The sequence below is a fragment of the Thalassophryne amazonica genome, chromosome 4 (genome assembly GCF_902500255.1).
Source record: "Thalassophryne amazonica chromosome 4, fThaAma1.1, whole genome shotgun sequence".
NCBI classification, from domain to species: domain Eukaryota; kingdom Metazoa; phylum Chordata; class Actinopteri; order Batrachoidiformes; family Batrachoididae; genus Thalassophryne; species Thalassophryne amazonica.
In genome coordinates, this window is record NC_047106.1 from 137,243,650 (window position 1) to 137,257,791 (window position 14,142).

Genomic DNA, 14,142 nt, shown 5'->3' on the forward strand with positions numbered 1-14,142 from the left:
TAATCCACTAACTGGAAAGTTAACTTTTCTAACAACAAACTGATAAAAAAATAATAATAATTAGCAGAAGCTACAGCTAACCACTAACTGCTAACTTTTAGTATTGACTCCGGTTCACTGTCAGTTACTGACAAGCATGTTTTGAGTTTAAACACCGCTGACGCTTCTGAGCAGAATCAAAGGCGATCACAAACCCAACACAAACAACAAGTCAGAGCTTCTGTCTTTGTGCGCCCTGCCCACTGCTGTAAGGAACAGTGATTTACATTCACAGCATACAGAGTCCCTGACATGTGGCAAAAGGCATAAACAGCAAAGCAGCTTTGACTTATGGTTTGATTGGTCCGCTGATGGTTTTTGAAGTTAGCTGAAAAGCTAATCTGCTAACAAAAAGTTAGCTTTGCAAATTGGTGGTTAGCAGAACTGTGCCCACCACTGAACCTGAGTAAATAAAACAAGGGGACCTACCAGTAGTTCAATGGCAGACGCTAATACATTGGTTAAAGCAATAAATTTTCATCTGACTGAAATTTTTTCCTGGCAAAAATCAATGCAAGCAATTCCCTAAAATGTGGCGTAGTGGGGGCACACACTCTTAGGGGAGGTGATGGTCTAGTGGTTAAGGTGTTGGGCTTGAGTCCAGAAGATCATGGGTTCAAATCCCCCGTCTGACTGGAAAAAAAAAAATCACTCAGGGCCCTTGGGCAAGGCCTTTAATCCCCCTAAATAGCCTCTAAGGAGAGACAGACAAAGTATAAAAAGAATGCAAAACTTGAACATAAAGGTACATGAAAGGGTGGTGGGGGTGGGGTGTAGTCATGATTCTGGGTGGTCTGGGGTGCCCCCCCAGAACATTTTTTAAAGACCAAGTCAAATTTTGTGTATTTTGATGAATTTTAACAGGTATGAAGCCCTCTGAAACAAATACAACTCACTTCAATCTGTGAAGTAAAAACACAATATTGATTATGGGGGGTCTGGGGGATCTTCCCGAAATTTTTTTAAAAGAGCAAGTCAAATTTTGTATATTCTAGTGAATTTTAATGGGTATGAAGCCCTCTGAAACAAAGAAAACTCATTTCAAACTGTTCAGTAAAAACACAGTATTGATCATGGGGGGTCGGGCGGATCTTCCCCAGAAATTTTTTAAAAGAGCAAGTCAAATTTTGTATATTCTAGTTAATTTTAATGGGTATGAAGCCCTCTGAAACAAAGAAAACTTACTTCAAACTATCAAGTAAAAATTCTTTGTCTTCTGTAGCATTTTGATCTGTTCTAATCTGGTGAATGCACCAAATGGGTGCTGTGTTTCTGGCTTTACAGTCAATAAAATACAAAATTAGGGCCTAAAGCAACTGACAACGTTGTTCTGCTGTGCACAACAGGGCCGTATATAGGCATGTGAAAGGGGGGGTTCAAATCCTTGAGTTGGGGGTCCAGTGGGCCGCAGGAAATGCCCTCGTGGGGGGCTCAGGGGGGCGAAGCCCCTGAAGCAGAAGCTTTTTGAGGATTTCGATGGGTAAAAAGCTACATAAATTTCATTTGAAACCCAAAATGTATCATTTTAGGAAATACATTTTTATATATAAATAGTCCTTGTTTGGGATTGGATCAGTTGCCATAAGAACCACCCAGGAAGAACCAAGATAACATTAATGCAAACTTTATACCTGCCTGTCGGCTGCGAATGACGCAACCGACAGGCGTGAAAAAACTCACGCATGCGCATGAAGGTTCAAGCTTGGCTGATGCAAGCGCACGATTCAAATCCATATAGTTTTTGCAAAAAGTAAAAAGGTCGGATAGTTTTCTAACAGACCTCGCATTTAGCGGTATTAATATTCGTGTTTACATTATGAATATGTACGTATATGTATATTACGTATTAAAATAGCGGTATTTAATTTGGCAACCTTGTTTAACTCGCGAAATCTGCATAATAAATCCCACGCGAATATTTGCACCTTTACAGTATTTGCAACAGGAAGGAGAAGCTCCCTTTATTTCTCAGCTTATTCATACAAACATGTTTTTACAAACCAGACAAGTGTAATTGTGTGTCTACATGGGTATTTACAAGCCTACTAATCTGTTTGATATCAGAGGAGGATAGGGACCAGGGAGCAAAAATTCTCAACCCCCATGGGAAAAGTTTATCTAGCAGTTTCCCCTTTTATCACTTAAGGGATTACTCTGGCAGAGGAAATTGAAACTTGAGGGTGTGTGATAACAGCTGTGTAACAGTTAGTGCTTGTTGCTTATTATCAATGAAAAGAAAATACATAACGTTGATATCCAGATCAGGAAAAAAAAAATTCTCGGGGGGGGGGGGGTGTCGGTTGAACCCCCTCTATATACGGGCATGCACAAAGTAACACTGTCACAACGTTGTTCTGCTGTGCACAAAGTAACACTGTCACCAGTTTTGAAAACGCATGCACACTGAGAAACTCAAAACTGGCTTATTCACATTTAATTGGTAAAATGCTCTCACTCGTAAAACAAACTAGGGCTGCAACTAACGATTATTTTAGCAATTGATTAATCTTTTTTGTTGTTGTTTGTTTTTTACTTACATGTGAGTTTTGCCATTATTTCTTGAAGTGAGTTATTATTAAAAGGCCTTTGTCACACAACATCAACGTTTGAGCTTGTAATAAAGTTATGATGTTATATTCTCGTCAAAAACATACCTGGAGTAGTAATGTTTTGTTTTATTTTGCACATACATACGTCACCGACACACCACAGAAAGATTTCCATCAGGTTTCATTCGATTATGAGCATTTTTAGATGCCTACAGCATCTATCTCAACCACTGACAACATATTACACGCAAGAGTCCACAAAAGTATTTTAAAGGCCTGACTAAAGTGTAATATGTGATTAATAAATTATTTTCACAAAAAAAGACACAAATGTGCAGTTTACTGCATTTTATTTTTTTCTTGTGTAAAAACACAGCTTAGATGTGGTTTGACCGAAACAAATTGTCATTAAACTTAAATAAAACAGGGATGAAGTGGAGGAGTAAGAGTCACTAGGTGTTCACAGGAAACATTTATTTATTTTCATTGTTAGTTGGTTTAACCTTTTCTGTTGTGTTTTGTTTTATCAGGTTCTTTTTGTCTGTTTCTCTAAAATTGTATTGTAGCAATATTAGTTATTACTTTGATGTTGTTGCTATTATTATTATTAGTAATATATAGATAAAAATAAATAAAAAATATTACAATTCATAATACATTTGACTCTTTTACAACAACAAACACTAAGCCAGTAATTATTTATTATACAGAAAACAAATGCACACAAACTGTGCTAAGATGCGAACAGCTTAATGCTAACTTTAACATTGAAAACGCCATAGACATGCTAACGCGTTAGCATCTGTCCCTTTTTTAAGTTATAAAATACATCTATCAACTGATTTAGAAGATCATAATAGGTCGGTTTAATATACAAAAAGGTAAATATTACTCACAGACATATGCTCTTTAGGGTTTTAGTGGGGGAAAATTAAGATAAAGCGAAATAATACAACAAACCATCGAAGCAGTGAGTCGGATCAATGCTTCATTGGTTCAAAGCAAAGCCACACCCCGCTCTACTTGGGGAGTGTCTGCCAATGTTCTCACAAAGACGGGGAGGAGAAGGACTGTGGCTCATAGCAAGCAGTAAACAGAGTGGAAAGAAAATTCACACAGTCCCTTCCTCCGCAGTGCGGCGCCATTCACACAGACATTGCTGCTTTGATTAGCGCAGAATGGGATGTTGCTTTGACAGTGAGAGTATCATATTTCGGCCCCAAAAACGCATGACACCACGTGCGCATGTGTATGTGTAGTTAAATTTTCCAAATGATGGAAATCCGTTGTGGTGATGGAGAACTTTAACCCATGCGCTAATACGAACTGTGCAGAAAGCTCAAGCATGGCCCACAGCATTAAAGGGCCTTTCACACTGAACGTGTCTAGAAGCCCAGTTGGGCTTTTTGCAGATGATGTGGTCCTGTTGGCTTCATCATCCAGTGACCTCCAACACTCACTGGACCGGTTTGCAGCCGAGTGTGAAGCGGCTGGGATCAGGATCAGCACCTCTAAATCTGAGGCCATGGTTCTCAGCAGGAAACTGACTGCCTACTCCGGGTAGGGAATATGGTCTTGCCCCAAGTGAAGGAGTTCAAGTAATTCAGGGTCTTATTCACGAGTGAGGGGACAATGGACTGTGAGATTGGCTGGAGAATCAGCGAAGCAGGGGCAGTGTTGCATTCACTCTACCGTATTGTTGTGGTGAAAAGGGAGCCGAGCCAAAAGGTGAAGCTCTCGATCTACTGGTCAATATTCGTTCCTACTCTCACCTATGGTCATGACGGTTGGGTCATGACTGAAAGAACTAGATCACGGGTACAAGTGGCCAAAATGGACTTCCTTAGGAGGGTGGCTGGTGTCTCCCTTAGAGATAGGGTGAGAAGCTCATTCATCCCTGGAGAGCTCGGAGTAGAACCACTGCTCCTTCACGTTGAAAGGAGCCAGTTGAGGTGGCTCAGGCATCTGGTAAGGATGCCTCCTGGGCACCTCCCGAGAGAGGTGTTCCAGCCACGTCCGTCTGGGAGGAGACCCCGGGGAAGACCCAGAACTAGGTGGACAGATTATATCTCCACACTGGCCTGGGAACGCCTTAGGATCCCCCAGTCAGAGGTGGTCAATGTGGCACGGGAAAGGGAAATCTGGGGTACCCTGGTAAAGGTGTTGCCCCCGCGACCCAATCTCGGATAAGCGGTTGAAGATGAGTGATGTTCTGTTGGGTTGTGTGTCTCCTGCAAGAGCACCACCTGCCCATTTTCCTTTTTCATTTTGGACAATATCTGACTTCTTTTAGCTGGGTTTAGAAACCCCTTAAAGAAGATATACACCTGCCTATATATCACATCGATGGGAAATTTCACTTTTTAATTTGTGAGATACTGACAAGTCAAAATGAGGCAGGTGGTTAAAAAAAATAACTAACTTCTCCCTTATTCATGTTTATCTACATTATATTTGGCACTTGTTAGATCAGTGTTATCTTTGAAAGTAAAATTATACACAATTATTCCCCCCCCCCAAAAAAAACAACAGTAACACACAAGGAACAATTTTGAACAAAACCTTAAACAAAACTTGCCGTTTCCGAAGTAGAGACTAGTTTAAATAGAGACTTGTGAAGCCAAAGCTCCCATTAGGGAATGTCCCCCACTGCATCACTGGTGGGGCCCTATAGAGTGGCCGCATGTTAGTCAATATCTAAATAAAAAAATATGTCATACAAACTGAAGATAACTTGTCATTTCACGAGTCCTGACATATTTAAATAGAGTAACACACTGTAAAAATCACACATACTGGTGGAAAAACATCCTCTTAACTGTCTCTCAGGGTTAGTATCTGAATATTTAACACTTGCATACCCGTGATCATCATCTTTATTTTAATAAAATGATAAAGTTAATAGTCTGACATAGGAGAGCACCTTCTGAAAGACTGGAGTTTCTCCTTGTATTGAGAGCGGTGATCTTTTTTGCGAGTGATGTGAGCCGCTTCCCCGAGCTCCACTTCGCCACTCCGGTCCCGCCATTGCCCCACGGTCTGCCAGGCGGACAGCTGCTGGATCTCCTCCCGAACCGGGTCAGCGGTGGGTTTCACCACGTTAACTGCAAACCCTCGAGGCCATGTTGCTTGTCGCTTCTGAAGCATTTTCAAACAGCCAGGCGCCGTATTTATACAAAATTCACATCCGTGCAGGATAAGGAGTCTGGAATTTTATTTTATTTGCTTTCAGAACTTTTTTGGCTTCAGCGTATTCACTGCGCTTCTTCAGCACCTCAGGAGGGATGTCATGATCCACATAAAAGTGAACACCATCACAGAGTAATTTTTTCTGCCATATCAATCAATCAATTTTTTTATATAGCGCCAAATCACAACAAACAGTTGCCCCAAGGCACTTTATATTGTAAGGCAAGGCCATACAATAATTATGTAAAACCCCAACGGTCAAAACGACCCCCTGTGAGCAAGCACTTGGCTACAGTGGGAAGGAAAAACTCCCTTTTAACAGGAAGAAACCTCCAGCAGAACCAGGCTCAGGGAGGGGCAGTCTTCTGCTGGGACTGGTTGGGGCTGAGGGAGAGAACCAGGAAAAAGACATGCTGTGGAGGGGAGCAGAGATCGATCACTAATGATTAAATGCAGAGTGGTGCATACAGAGCAAAAAGAGAAAGAAACAGTGCATCATGGGAACCCCCCAGCAGTCTACGTCTATAGCAGCATAACTAAGGGATGGTTCAGGGTCACCTGATCCAGCCCTAACTATAAGCTTTAGCAAAAAGGAAAGTTTTAAGCCTAATCTTAAAAGTAGAGAGGGTGTCTGTCTCCCTGATCTGAATTGGGAGCTGGTTCCACAGGAGAGGAGCCTGAAAGCTGAAGGCTCTGCCTCCCATTCTACTCTTACAAACCCTAGGAACTACAAGTAAGCCTGCAGTCTGAGAGCGAAGCGCTCTATTGGGGTGATATGGTACTACGAGGTCCCTAAGATAAGATGGGACCTGATTATTCAAAACCTTATAAGTAAGAAGAAGAATTTTAAATTCTATTCTAGAATTAACAGGAAGCCAATGAAGAGAGGCCAATATGGGTGAGATATGCTCTCTCCTTCTAGTCCCCGTCAGTACTCTAGCTGCAGCATTTTGAATTAACTGAAGGCTTTTTAGGGAACTTTTAGGACAACCTGATAATAATGAATTACAATAGTCCAGCCTAGAGGAAATAAATGCATGAATTAGTTTTTCAGCATCACTCTGAGACAAGACCTTTCTGATTTTAGAGATATTGCGTAAATGCAAAAAAAGCAGTCCTACATATTTGTTTAATATGTGCTTTGAATGACATATCCTGATCAAAAATGACTCCAAGATTTCTCACAGTATTACTAGAGGTCAGGGTAATGCCATCCAGAGTAAGGATCTGGTTAGACACCATGTTTCTAAGATTTGTGGGGCCAAGTACAATAACTTCAGTTTTATCTGAGTTTAAAAGCAGGAAATTAGAGGTCATCCATGTCTTTATGTCTGTAAGACAATCCTGCAGTTTAGCTAATTGGTGTGTGTCCTCTGGCTTCATGGATAGATAAAGCTGGGTATCATCTGCGTAACAATGAAAATTTAAGCAATACCGTCTAATAATACTGCCTAAGGGAAGCATGTATAAAGTGAATAAAATTGGTCCTAGCACAGAACCTTGTGGAACTCCATAATTAACTTTAGTCTGTGAAGAAGATTCCCCATTTACATGAACAAATTGTAATCTATTAGACAAATATGATTCAAACCACCGCAGCGCAGTGCCTTTAATACCTATGGCATGCTCTAATCTCTGTAATAAAATTTTATGGTCAACAGTATCAAAAGCAGCACTGAGGTCTAACAGAACAAGCAGAGATGAGTCCACTGTCCGAGGCCATAAGAAGATCATTTGTAACCTTCACTAATGCTGTTTCTGTACTATGATGAATTCTAAAACCTGACTGAAACTCTTCAAATAGACCATTCCTCTGCAGATGATCAGTTAGCTGTTTTACAACTACCCTTTCAAGAATTTTTGAGAGAAAAGGAAGGTTGGAGATTGGCCTATAATTAGCTAAGATAGCTGGGTCAAGTGATGGCTTTTTAAGTAATGGTTTAATTACTGCCACCTTAAAAGCCTGTGGTACATAGCCAACTAACAAAGATAGATTGATCATATTTAAGATCGAAGCATTAAATAATGGTAGGGCTTCCTTGAGCAACCTGGTAGGAATGGGGTCTAATAAACATGTTGATGGTTTGGATGAAGTAACTAATGAAAATATCTCAGACAGAACAATCGGAGAGAAAGAGTCTAACCAAATACCGGCATCACTGAAAGCAGCCAAAGATAACGATACGTCTTTGGGATGGTTATGAGTAATTTTTTCTCTAATAGTTACAATTTTGTTAGCAAAGAAAGTCATGAAGTCATTACTAGTTAAAGTTAATGGAATACTCAGCTCAATAGAGCTCTGACTCTGTCAGCCTGGCTACAGTGCTGAAAAGAAACCTGGGGTTGTTCTTATTTTCTTCAATTAGTGATGAGTAGAAAGATGTCCTAACTTTACGGAGGGCTTTTTTTATAGAGCAACAGACTCTTTTTCCAGGCTAAGTGAAGATCTTCTAAATTAGTGAGACGCCATTTCCTCTCCAACTTACGGGTTATCTGCTTTAAGCTACGAGTTTGTGAGTTATACCACGGAGTCAGGCAATTCTGATTTAAAGCTCTCTTTTTTAGAGGAGCTACAGCATCCAAAGTTGTCTTCAATGAGGATGTAAAACTATTGACAAGATACTCTATCTCACTTACAGAGTTTAGGTAGCTACTCTGCACTGTGTTGGTATATGGCATTAGAGAACATAAAGAAGGAATCATATCCTTAAACCTAGTTACAGCGCTTTCTGAAAGACTTCTAGTGTAATGAAACTTATTCCCCACTGCTGGGTAGTCCATCAGAGTAAATGTAAATGTTATTAAGAAATGATCAGACAGAAGGGAGTTTTCAGGGAATACTGTTAAGTCTTCTATTTCCATACCATAAGTCAGAACAAGATCTAAGATATGATTAAAGTGGTGTGTGGACTCATTTACTTTTTGAGCAAAGCCAATAGTCTAATAATAGATTAAATGCAGTGTTGAGGCTGTCATTCTCAGCATCTGTGTGGATGTTAAAATCGCCCACTATAATTATCTTATCTGAGCTAAGCACTAAGTCAGACAAAAGGTCTGAAAATTCACAGAGAAACTCACAGTAACGACCAGGTGGACGATAGATAATAACAAATAAAACTGGTTTTTGGGACTTCCAATTTGGATGGACAAGACTAAGAGTCAAGCTTTCAAATGAATTAAAGCTCTGTCTGGGTTTTTTATTAATTAATAAGCTGGAATGGAAGATTGCTGCTAATCCTCCGCCCCGGCCCGTGCTACGAGCATTCTGACAGTTAGTGTGACTCGGGGGTGTTGACTCATTTAAACTAACATATTCATCCTGCTGTAACCAAGTTTCTGTAAGGCAGAATAAATCAATATGTTGATCAATTATTATATCATTTATCAACAGGGACTTAGAAGAGAGAGACCTAATGTTTAATAGACCACATTTAACTGTTTTAGTCTGTGGTGCAGTTGAAGGTGCTATATTATTTTTTCTTTTTGAATTTTTATGCTTAAATAGATTTTTGCTGGTTATTGGTAGTCTGGGAGCAGGCACCGTCTCTACGGGGATGGGGTAATGAGGGGATGGCAGGGGGAGAGAAGCTGCAGAGAGGTGTGTAAGACTACAACTCTGCTTCCTGGTCCCAACCCTGGATAGTCACGGTTTGGAGTGGGATGGATGCCGTCTCTCCTAACAAGACCAGGTTTTATATACCAGAGGTCCTCCGGTGCCATATGCGCCGGAGGACCTCTTCCATGGTCCGGTAACTTCCGAACTGGAGCACGATAGATCGGGGTTTAGCATTCAGGTCCTTTGGCTTCGGTGCCAGGGCTCGGTGAGCCAGTTCAATCCCGAGATCTTTCTCATGGGCAAAATTGAGTGCGTTTTTCAAAAGATTGTCTAGGAAACCAACAATATCAGTCCCCTCTTTTCCTTCAGGTATGCCGTAGATCCTCATATTGGCTCTCCTTGCTCTCCTCTCCTGTCAATCAGTTTTTGAGATTAGCTAGGCGCTGCAGTAGCTTCTTAATTACTGTCGATGTTACTTGAAGCACATTCTCAGTTTCATTAATTCTCTCCTCCGCCTTGTCCAACCTTAAGCTGCGTTTACACATAACGGCAAGTCACAAATGCCACAAAGTATACATTCTTGGTCGCTGACCACGAATGTGATGATTTGAGGCAGAGGCGTCAGGTGTCCTCAGGAACTGCTGCAACCTGTTACCACGCGTTCTGATTAATGGCACGTGTTACTCGAGAATTATCAGGAATCATTACACGGTCAAGAACAATGTTGCACGGTATCGCACATAACAGCATATCGTTACGTTCTGTCACGTTGTGAATGAGGCAAATTGTCTCCACACACACACCCATATTGATCCATCAGCTGTGGAACAATTCAGATCGCACCAGTTTGCTCCTCAATATCCACAGCAGAAAAACTTTGTGATTGATGCTTAGCTGGGCTCTGTGCCATGGAGTGGCGCAGAGAGGAGGAGACAGATAGAGCCAGATGTGTGGCTCCACGCGGCACTTGTCTAGCTCGTTTTCCCAAACATCAGGCACAACAGCAGCAGGTGGAACACCTGCAGGAGCTTGGTGATGAGCATTGGAACGAGGCTTTTAGCCGACTTGGCGTCACTGTCCTTCAGCATACTGCAGCAATAAAACTGAATGCGGTGCAGTAGGGTTTAATTGTGTGCACGTCAGAGAAGACTGCTGTCACACTCTATTAAGGATCACCACGGATCAAGATGCTCAGCTGCGACCTCCACGACATGAGGTGCAATGAGGGTGGTATGTGACATTCGTAGAAGATTTTTTGACAGCCAAAAACATGCTCCATGAAAATCACAAATATCACTCACCAACACGCACTATTAAGAGACCTATTCATATGCATTAAGTCACATTAAGAATGTCAGGAATGTCCCAAGAATGACGCAAATATGACATTCGTAACGCGTCTTGCTTATGTGTAAATGCACCATTAGCTCTTTTAAGCTTGTGTTTTATGTCAGAGAGTTGCTCCCTGTTATCGTTTCTGAACTCTCGAAGATCATGGAGGATATATTTTAAGCTAGCTTCCAGAGTATCCTCACCATGTGCGGGGAAGCTTGCTGATCCCACTTGGCTGCTTTGGCTCAATTCAGGGTCGTTTTCCATCACAGCTGTGGTCACCCTACTTCTAGTAGTAACCCCTTTCTTCATTGTTTTCAAATAATGTACGTATTTTAAGATGATCCAATGTTTATGGGGTTATATTACAAAGCCCTCAAGGAACTCGCAAATTAAGCTACCATCTTCCTGGAGGCGGAACCGAAAACCATTTACACCTTATTTAATAGGTATTTGGGAATTAAACTTAAAATGGACCTGTGAAAACTGAACATCACTTTTCAAAATTTCCAAATATATGAATAAAGTTGATCAGGTCACAGCATGAAGTTATGGGAAAGAGTAGTAGTATAACTAGGTTTAGAAAACAGGTGACGATCTGTGCGCAGCAATATCGTTTCATGCTGAGAAAGAGCACTACAGGTGCAATGTTTGCTCTGAAAATACTGTTGGAGAAGTAGAGAAAGCCAGAAAGAGTTATACTGTGTGTTTGTGGACTTGGAAAAAGCTTATGACAGGCTGCGAAGAGAAGAGTTGTGGTACTGTATGATGAAGTCTGGAGTAGCAGAGAAATATGTTAGGGTAGTGTAACAGTGGTGAGATGCACAGTAGAAATGACAGACTCATTCAAGATGGATGTGGTATTACACCAAGGATCAGCTCTGGGTCCTTTCTTGTTCGCAGTGGTGATGGACAGATTGACGGATGAGATCAGACAGGAGTCTCCATGAACTATGATGTTTGCAGATGAAAATGACATTGTGATCTGTAGTGAGAGTAGAGAGCAAGTTGAGTCTTGTCTGTAGAGGTGGAGATATGCTCTGGAGAGAAGGGGAATGAAAGTCAGTAGGAGTAAGACTGAGTATATGTGTGTGTGCCCAGTGGAACGGTGCAGTTACAAAGAGTAGAAGTGGTGAAAGTAGATGAGTTTAAATACTTGGGGTCAACTGTCCAAAGTAATGGAGAGTGTGGTAGAGAGGTGAAGAAGAGAGTACAGCCAGGATGGAGTGGGTGGAGAAAAGTGGCAGGAGTGATTTGTGACTGAAGAATATCAGCAAGAGTGAAGGGGAAAATTTATAAGACAGTAGTGAGACGAGCTATGTTGTACAGCTTAGAGATGTTGGCATTAACAAAAAGACAGGAGGCAGAGCTGAAGATGTTGAAATTCTCTTTGGGAGTGACGAGGATGTAAAGGATCAGGAATGAACATATCAGAGGGACAGCTCAGGTGGGACAGTTTGGAGACAAAGTCAGAGAGACGAGATTGAGATGGTTTGGACATGTACAGAGGAGGGACCCAGGGTATATAGTGAGAAGGATGTTGAGGATGGAGCCACCAGGCAGGAGGAGAAGAGGGAGACCAAAGAGGAGGTTTATAGATGTGCTGAGGGAGGACATGCAGGTGGTTGGTGTGACAGAGGAAGATACAGAGGACAGGATGAGATGGAAACGAGTGATCTGATGTGGCGACCCCTAACAGGAGCAGCTGAAAGACAAAGAAGAAGATGAATAACAAAAGCTACAATAGTGGTCTCAATCTACTTCCACAAAGGGCCACTTGTTTGCACAAAGTTTTCACAGTAATTTGGGTAATACCACATTACGTGAACCAGGAGTTCAACAGCACCCTCTCCACTGTGGCAGGATTCAGTGCATCTGCAACGGCCAGAGCAGCAAACAACCTTCTACTTCTGTGGCACCTTCTCACCAAGAAAATATACTGGGTGCTTTCCCTCCCATGTGTCATATCCAGATCACACACCCATGCTGTCATGTCCACATGCACACGCGTGCGCACACACACGCACGCACGCACACACACGCACGCACGCACACACACGCACACCTGCACTCTCACTTCCAGACGCATCTCTTTTGGCTTGAGCCAGATTGAGTTGGAGACGTGTGTCGGATAAGCTGGAATTGCAATCCGGAATGCCAACCCCAGTCTGAACAGTGTCCAAGTAGTCTTATAAGGGTGATCCTATGGCTGGGATATATTAGAGGACTCCAGTGCCAGGGTTCTTGTGTCTGCAACTGCAAACCACAAGTTGGTGAGATCGCAAAGGCATCGAAACAGGTGAGGGCAGGGAAAGCTCCAAGGATCTCTGGGTATTAATCAAATATACCTTTTACTGCACAGAGACAGTGTAATACCCCTGCAGCTGTATAGCTGCAACTGAAGCAATCACTCTTTCCTTTCAATAGTGGAACTATAAGGGTCATTCCACATGACACAGCAATGAAAAAGGGATTCTAAATCACACCTCAGATTTTCATGAAATTCAGACTATATGTTGGGTTTGACCCCAAACCTCAAATAAAATTCCAGGTCAACCAGATGAAGGGTTTCTGAGATAAGGGGTGTTGTTTTTTGAAAATTTCAAGAAAAACAATGTGACTGCCAAATTTCAAATGGCTGTTGCTCCTGAACCAATTGTCCAATCCGGACAAAGGAGGTATCTCTGGAAAGAGGAGAACACTGGAAATCCAAATCTGGTCAGAATTAATTCACAAGTTTCTCCCAGTGTACAGATGAGCACCTTGCAATGTGCGTGGGTAAATGTGTGAAGTGGAGATATTCGACACCTGCATCAGATAGAAAAGCGCTACAGAAGTACAATCCATTTACCTACTTTTCACCTTGTACAGTATGAAGTTAAGTCATGAAAATGTCAAATGATAGGCACATCACTCACTCATCAATTTTAGTTCTCAGTTGGTGCTTAATTGTTTGGAAATGCTCATACTTGGAAAAGTAGAAAGACAAATTATTATTTCTATGTAACAGCAGAACAGAGGAGAGAGATAGAGAGACCAAAAACCTTCTTACCTGGTACCTCTTAACTAAAGCTTCATTCTTTTTCCTTAAGGCTTCGATGCGTCGATCCAACTCAGCATCTTTCTCCTCCTTGGTCTTTAGATCTGTTGCTGATAACTGATATAGAGTAATAGATCAGTGAAATGAGGAAACAATAAAACTGTTTATTTTAAAGTGTACAAACATCCAGTGCTGTGTAATAGTAACTGAAGTAGAAAGCAAAAATGAGAAGAACAGATCTCAACAAAGACACAGTGGTGCCAGCAGTACCACCAGAGTGCATCAACACAGTGTGCCAGTACTACAGGGATCAGAGCTGATGCCTCCCTGGAAAATACATGTTCTTTGATGGCTTCCGGTGCATCCTCATGACATACTGAAAGGCTTTAGAGAAGCCTGTGAGAGCACCCTGTAAAACACTGAGTGCTAGACAGACA

The 14,142-nt window shown here is 41.7% G+C and overlaps 1 protein-coding gene across 3 annotated transcripts in view; it reads right to left on the reverse strand.

Annotated features, from left to right (window-relative positions):
* ccdc9 (coiled-coil domain containing 9) overlaps nt 1-14,142 on the reverse strand; it is a 140,322-nt gene that overhangs the window by 93,902 nt on the left and 32,278 nt on the right. For all 3 annotated transcript variants that reach the window (XM_034168658.1, XM_034168660.1, XM_034168657.1), the window contains exon 3: nt 13,718-13,822. In XM_034168658.1, coding sequence (XP_034024549.1) covers nt 13,718-13,822 — 105 coding nt within the window. The remainder of the gene's footprint in view (nt 1-13,717; nt 13,823-14,142) is intronic.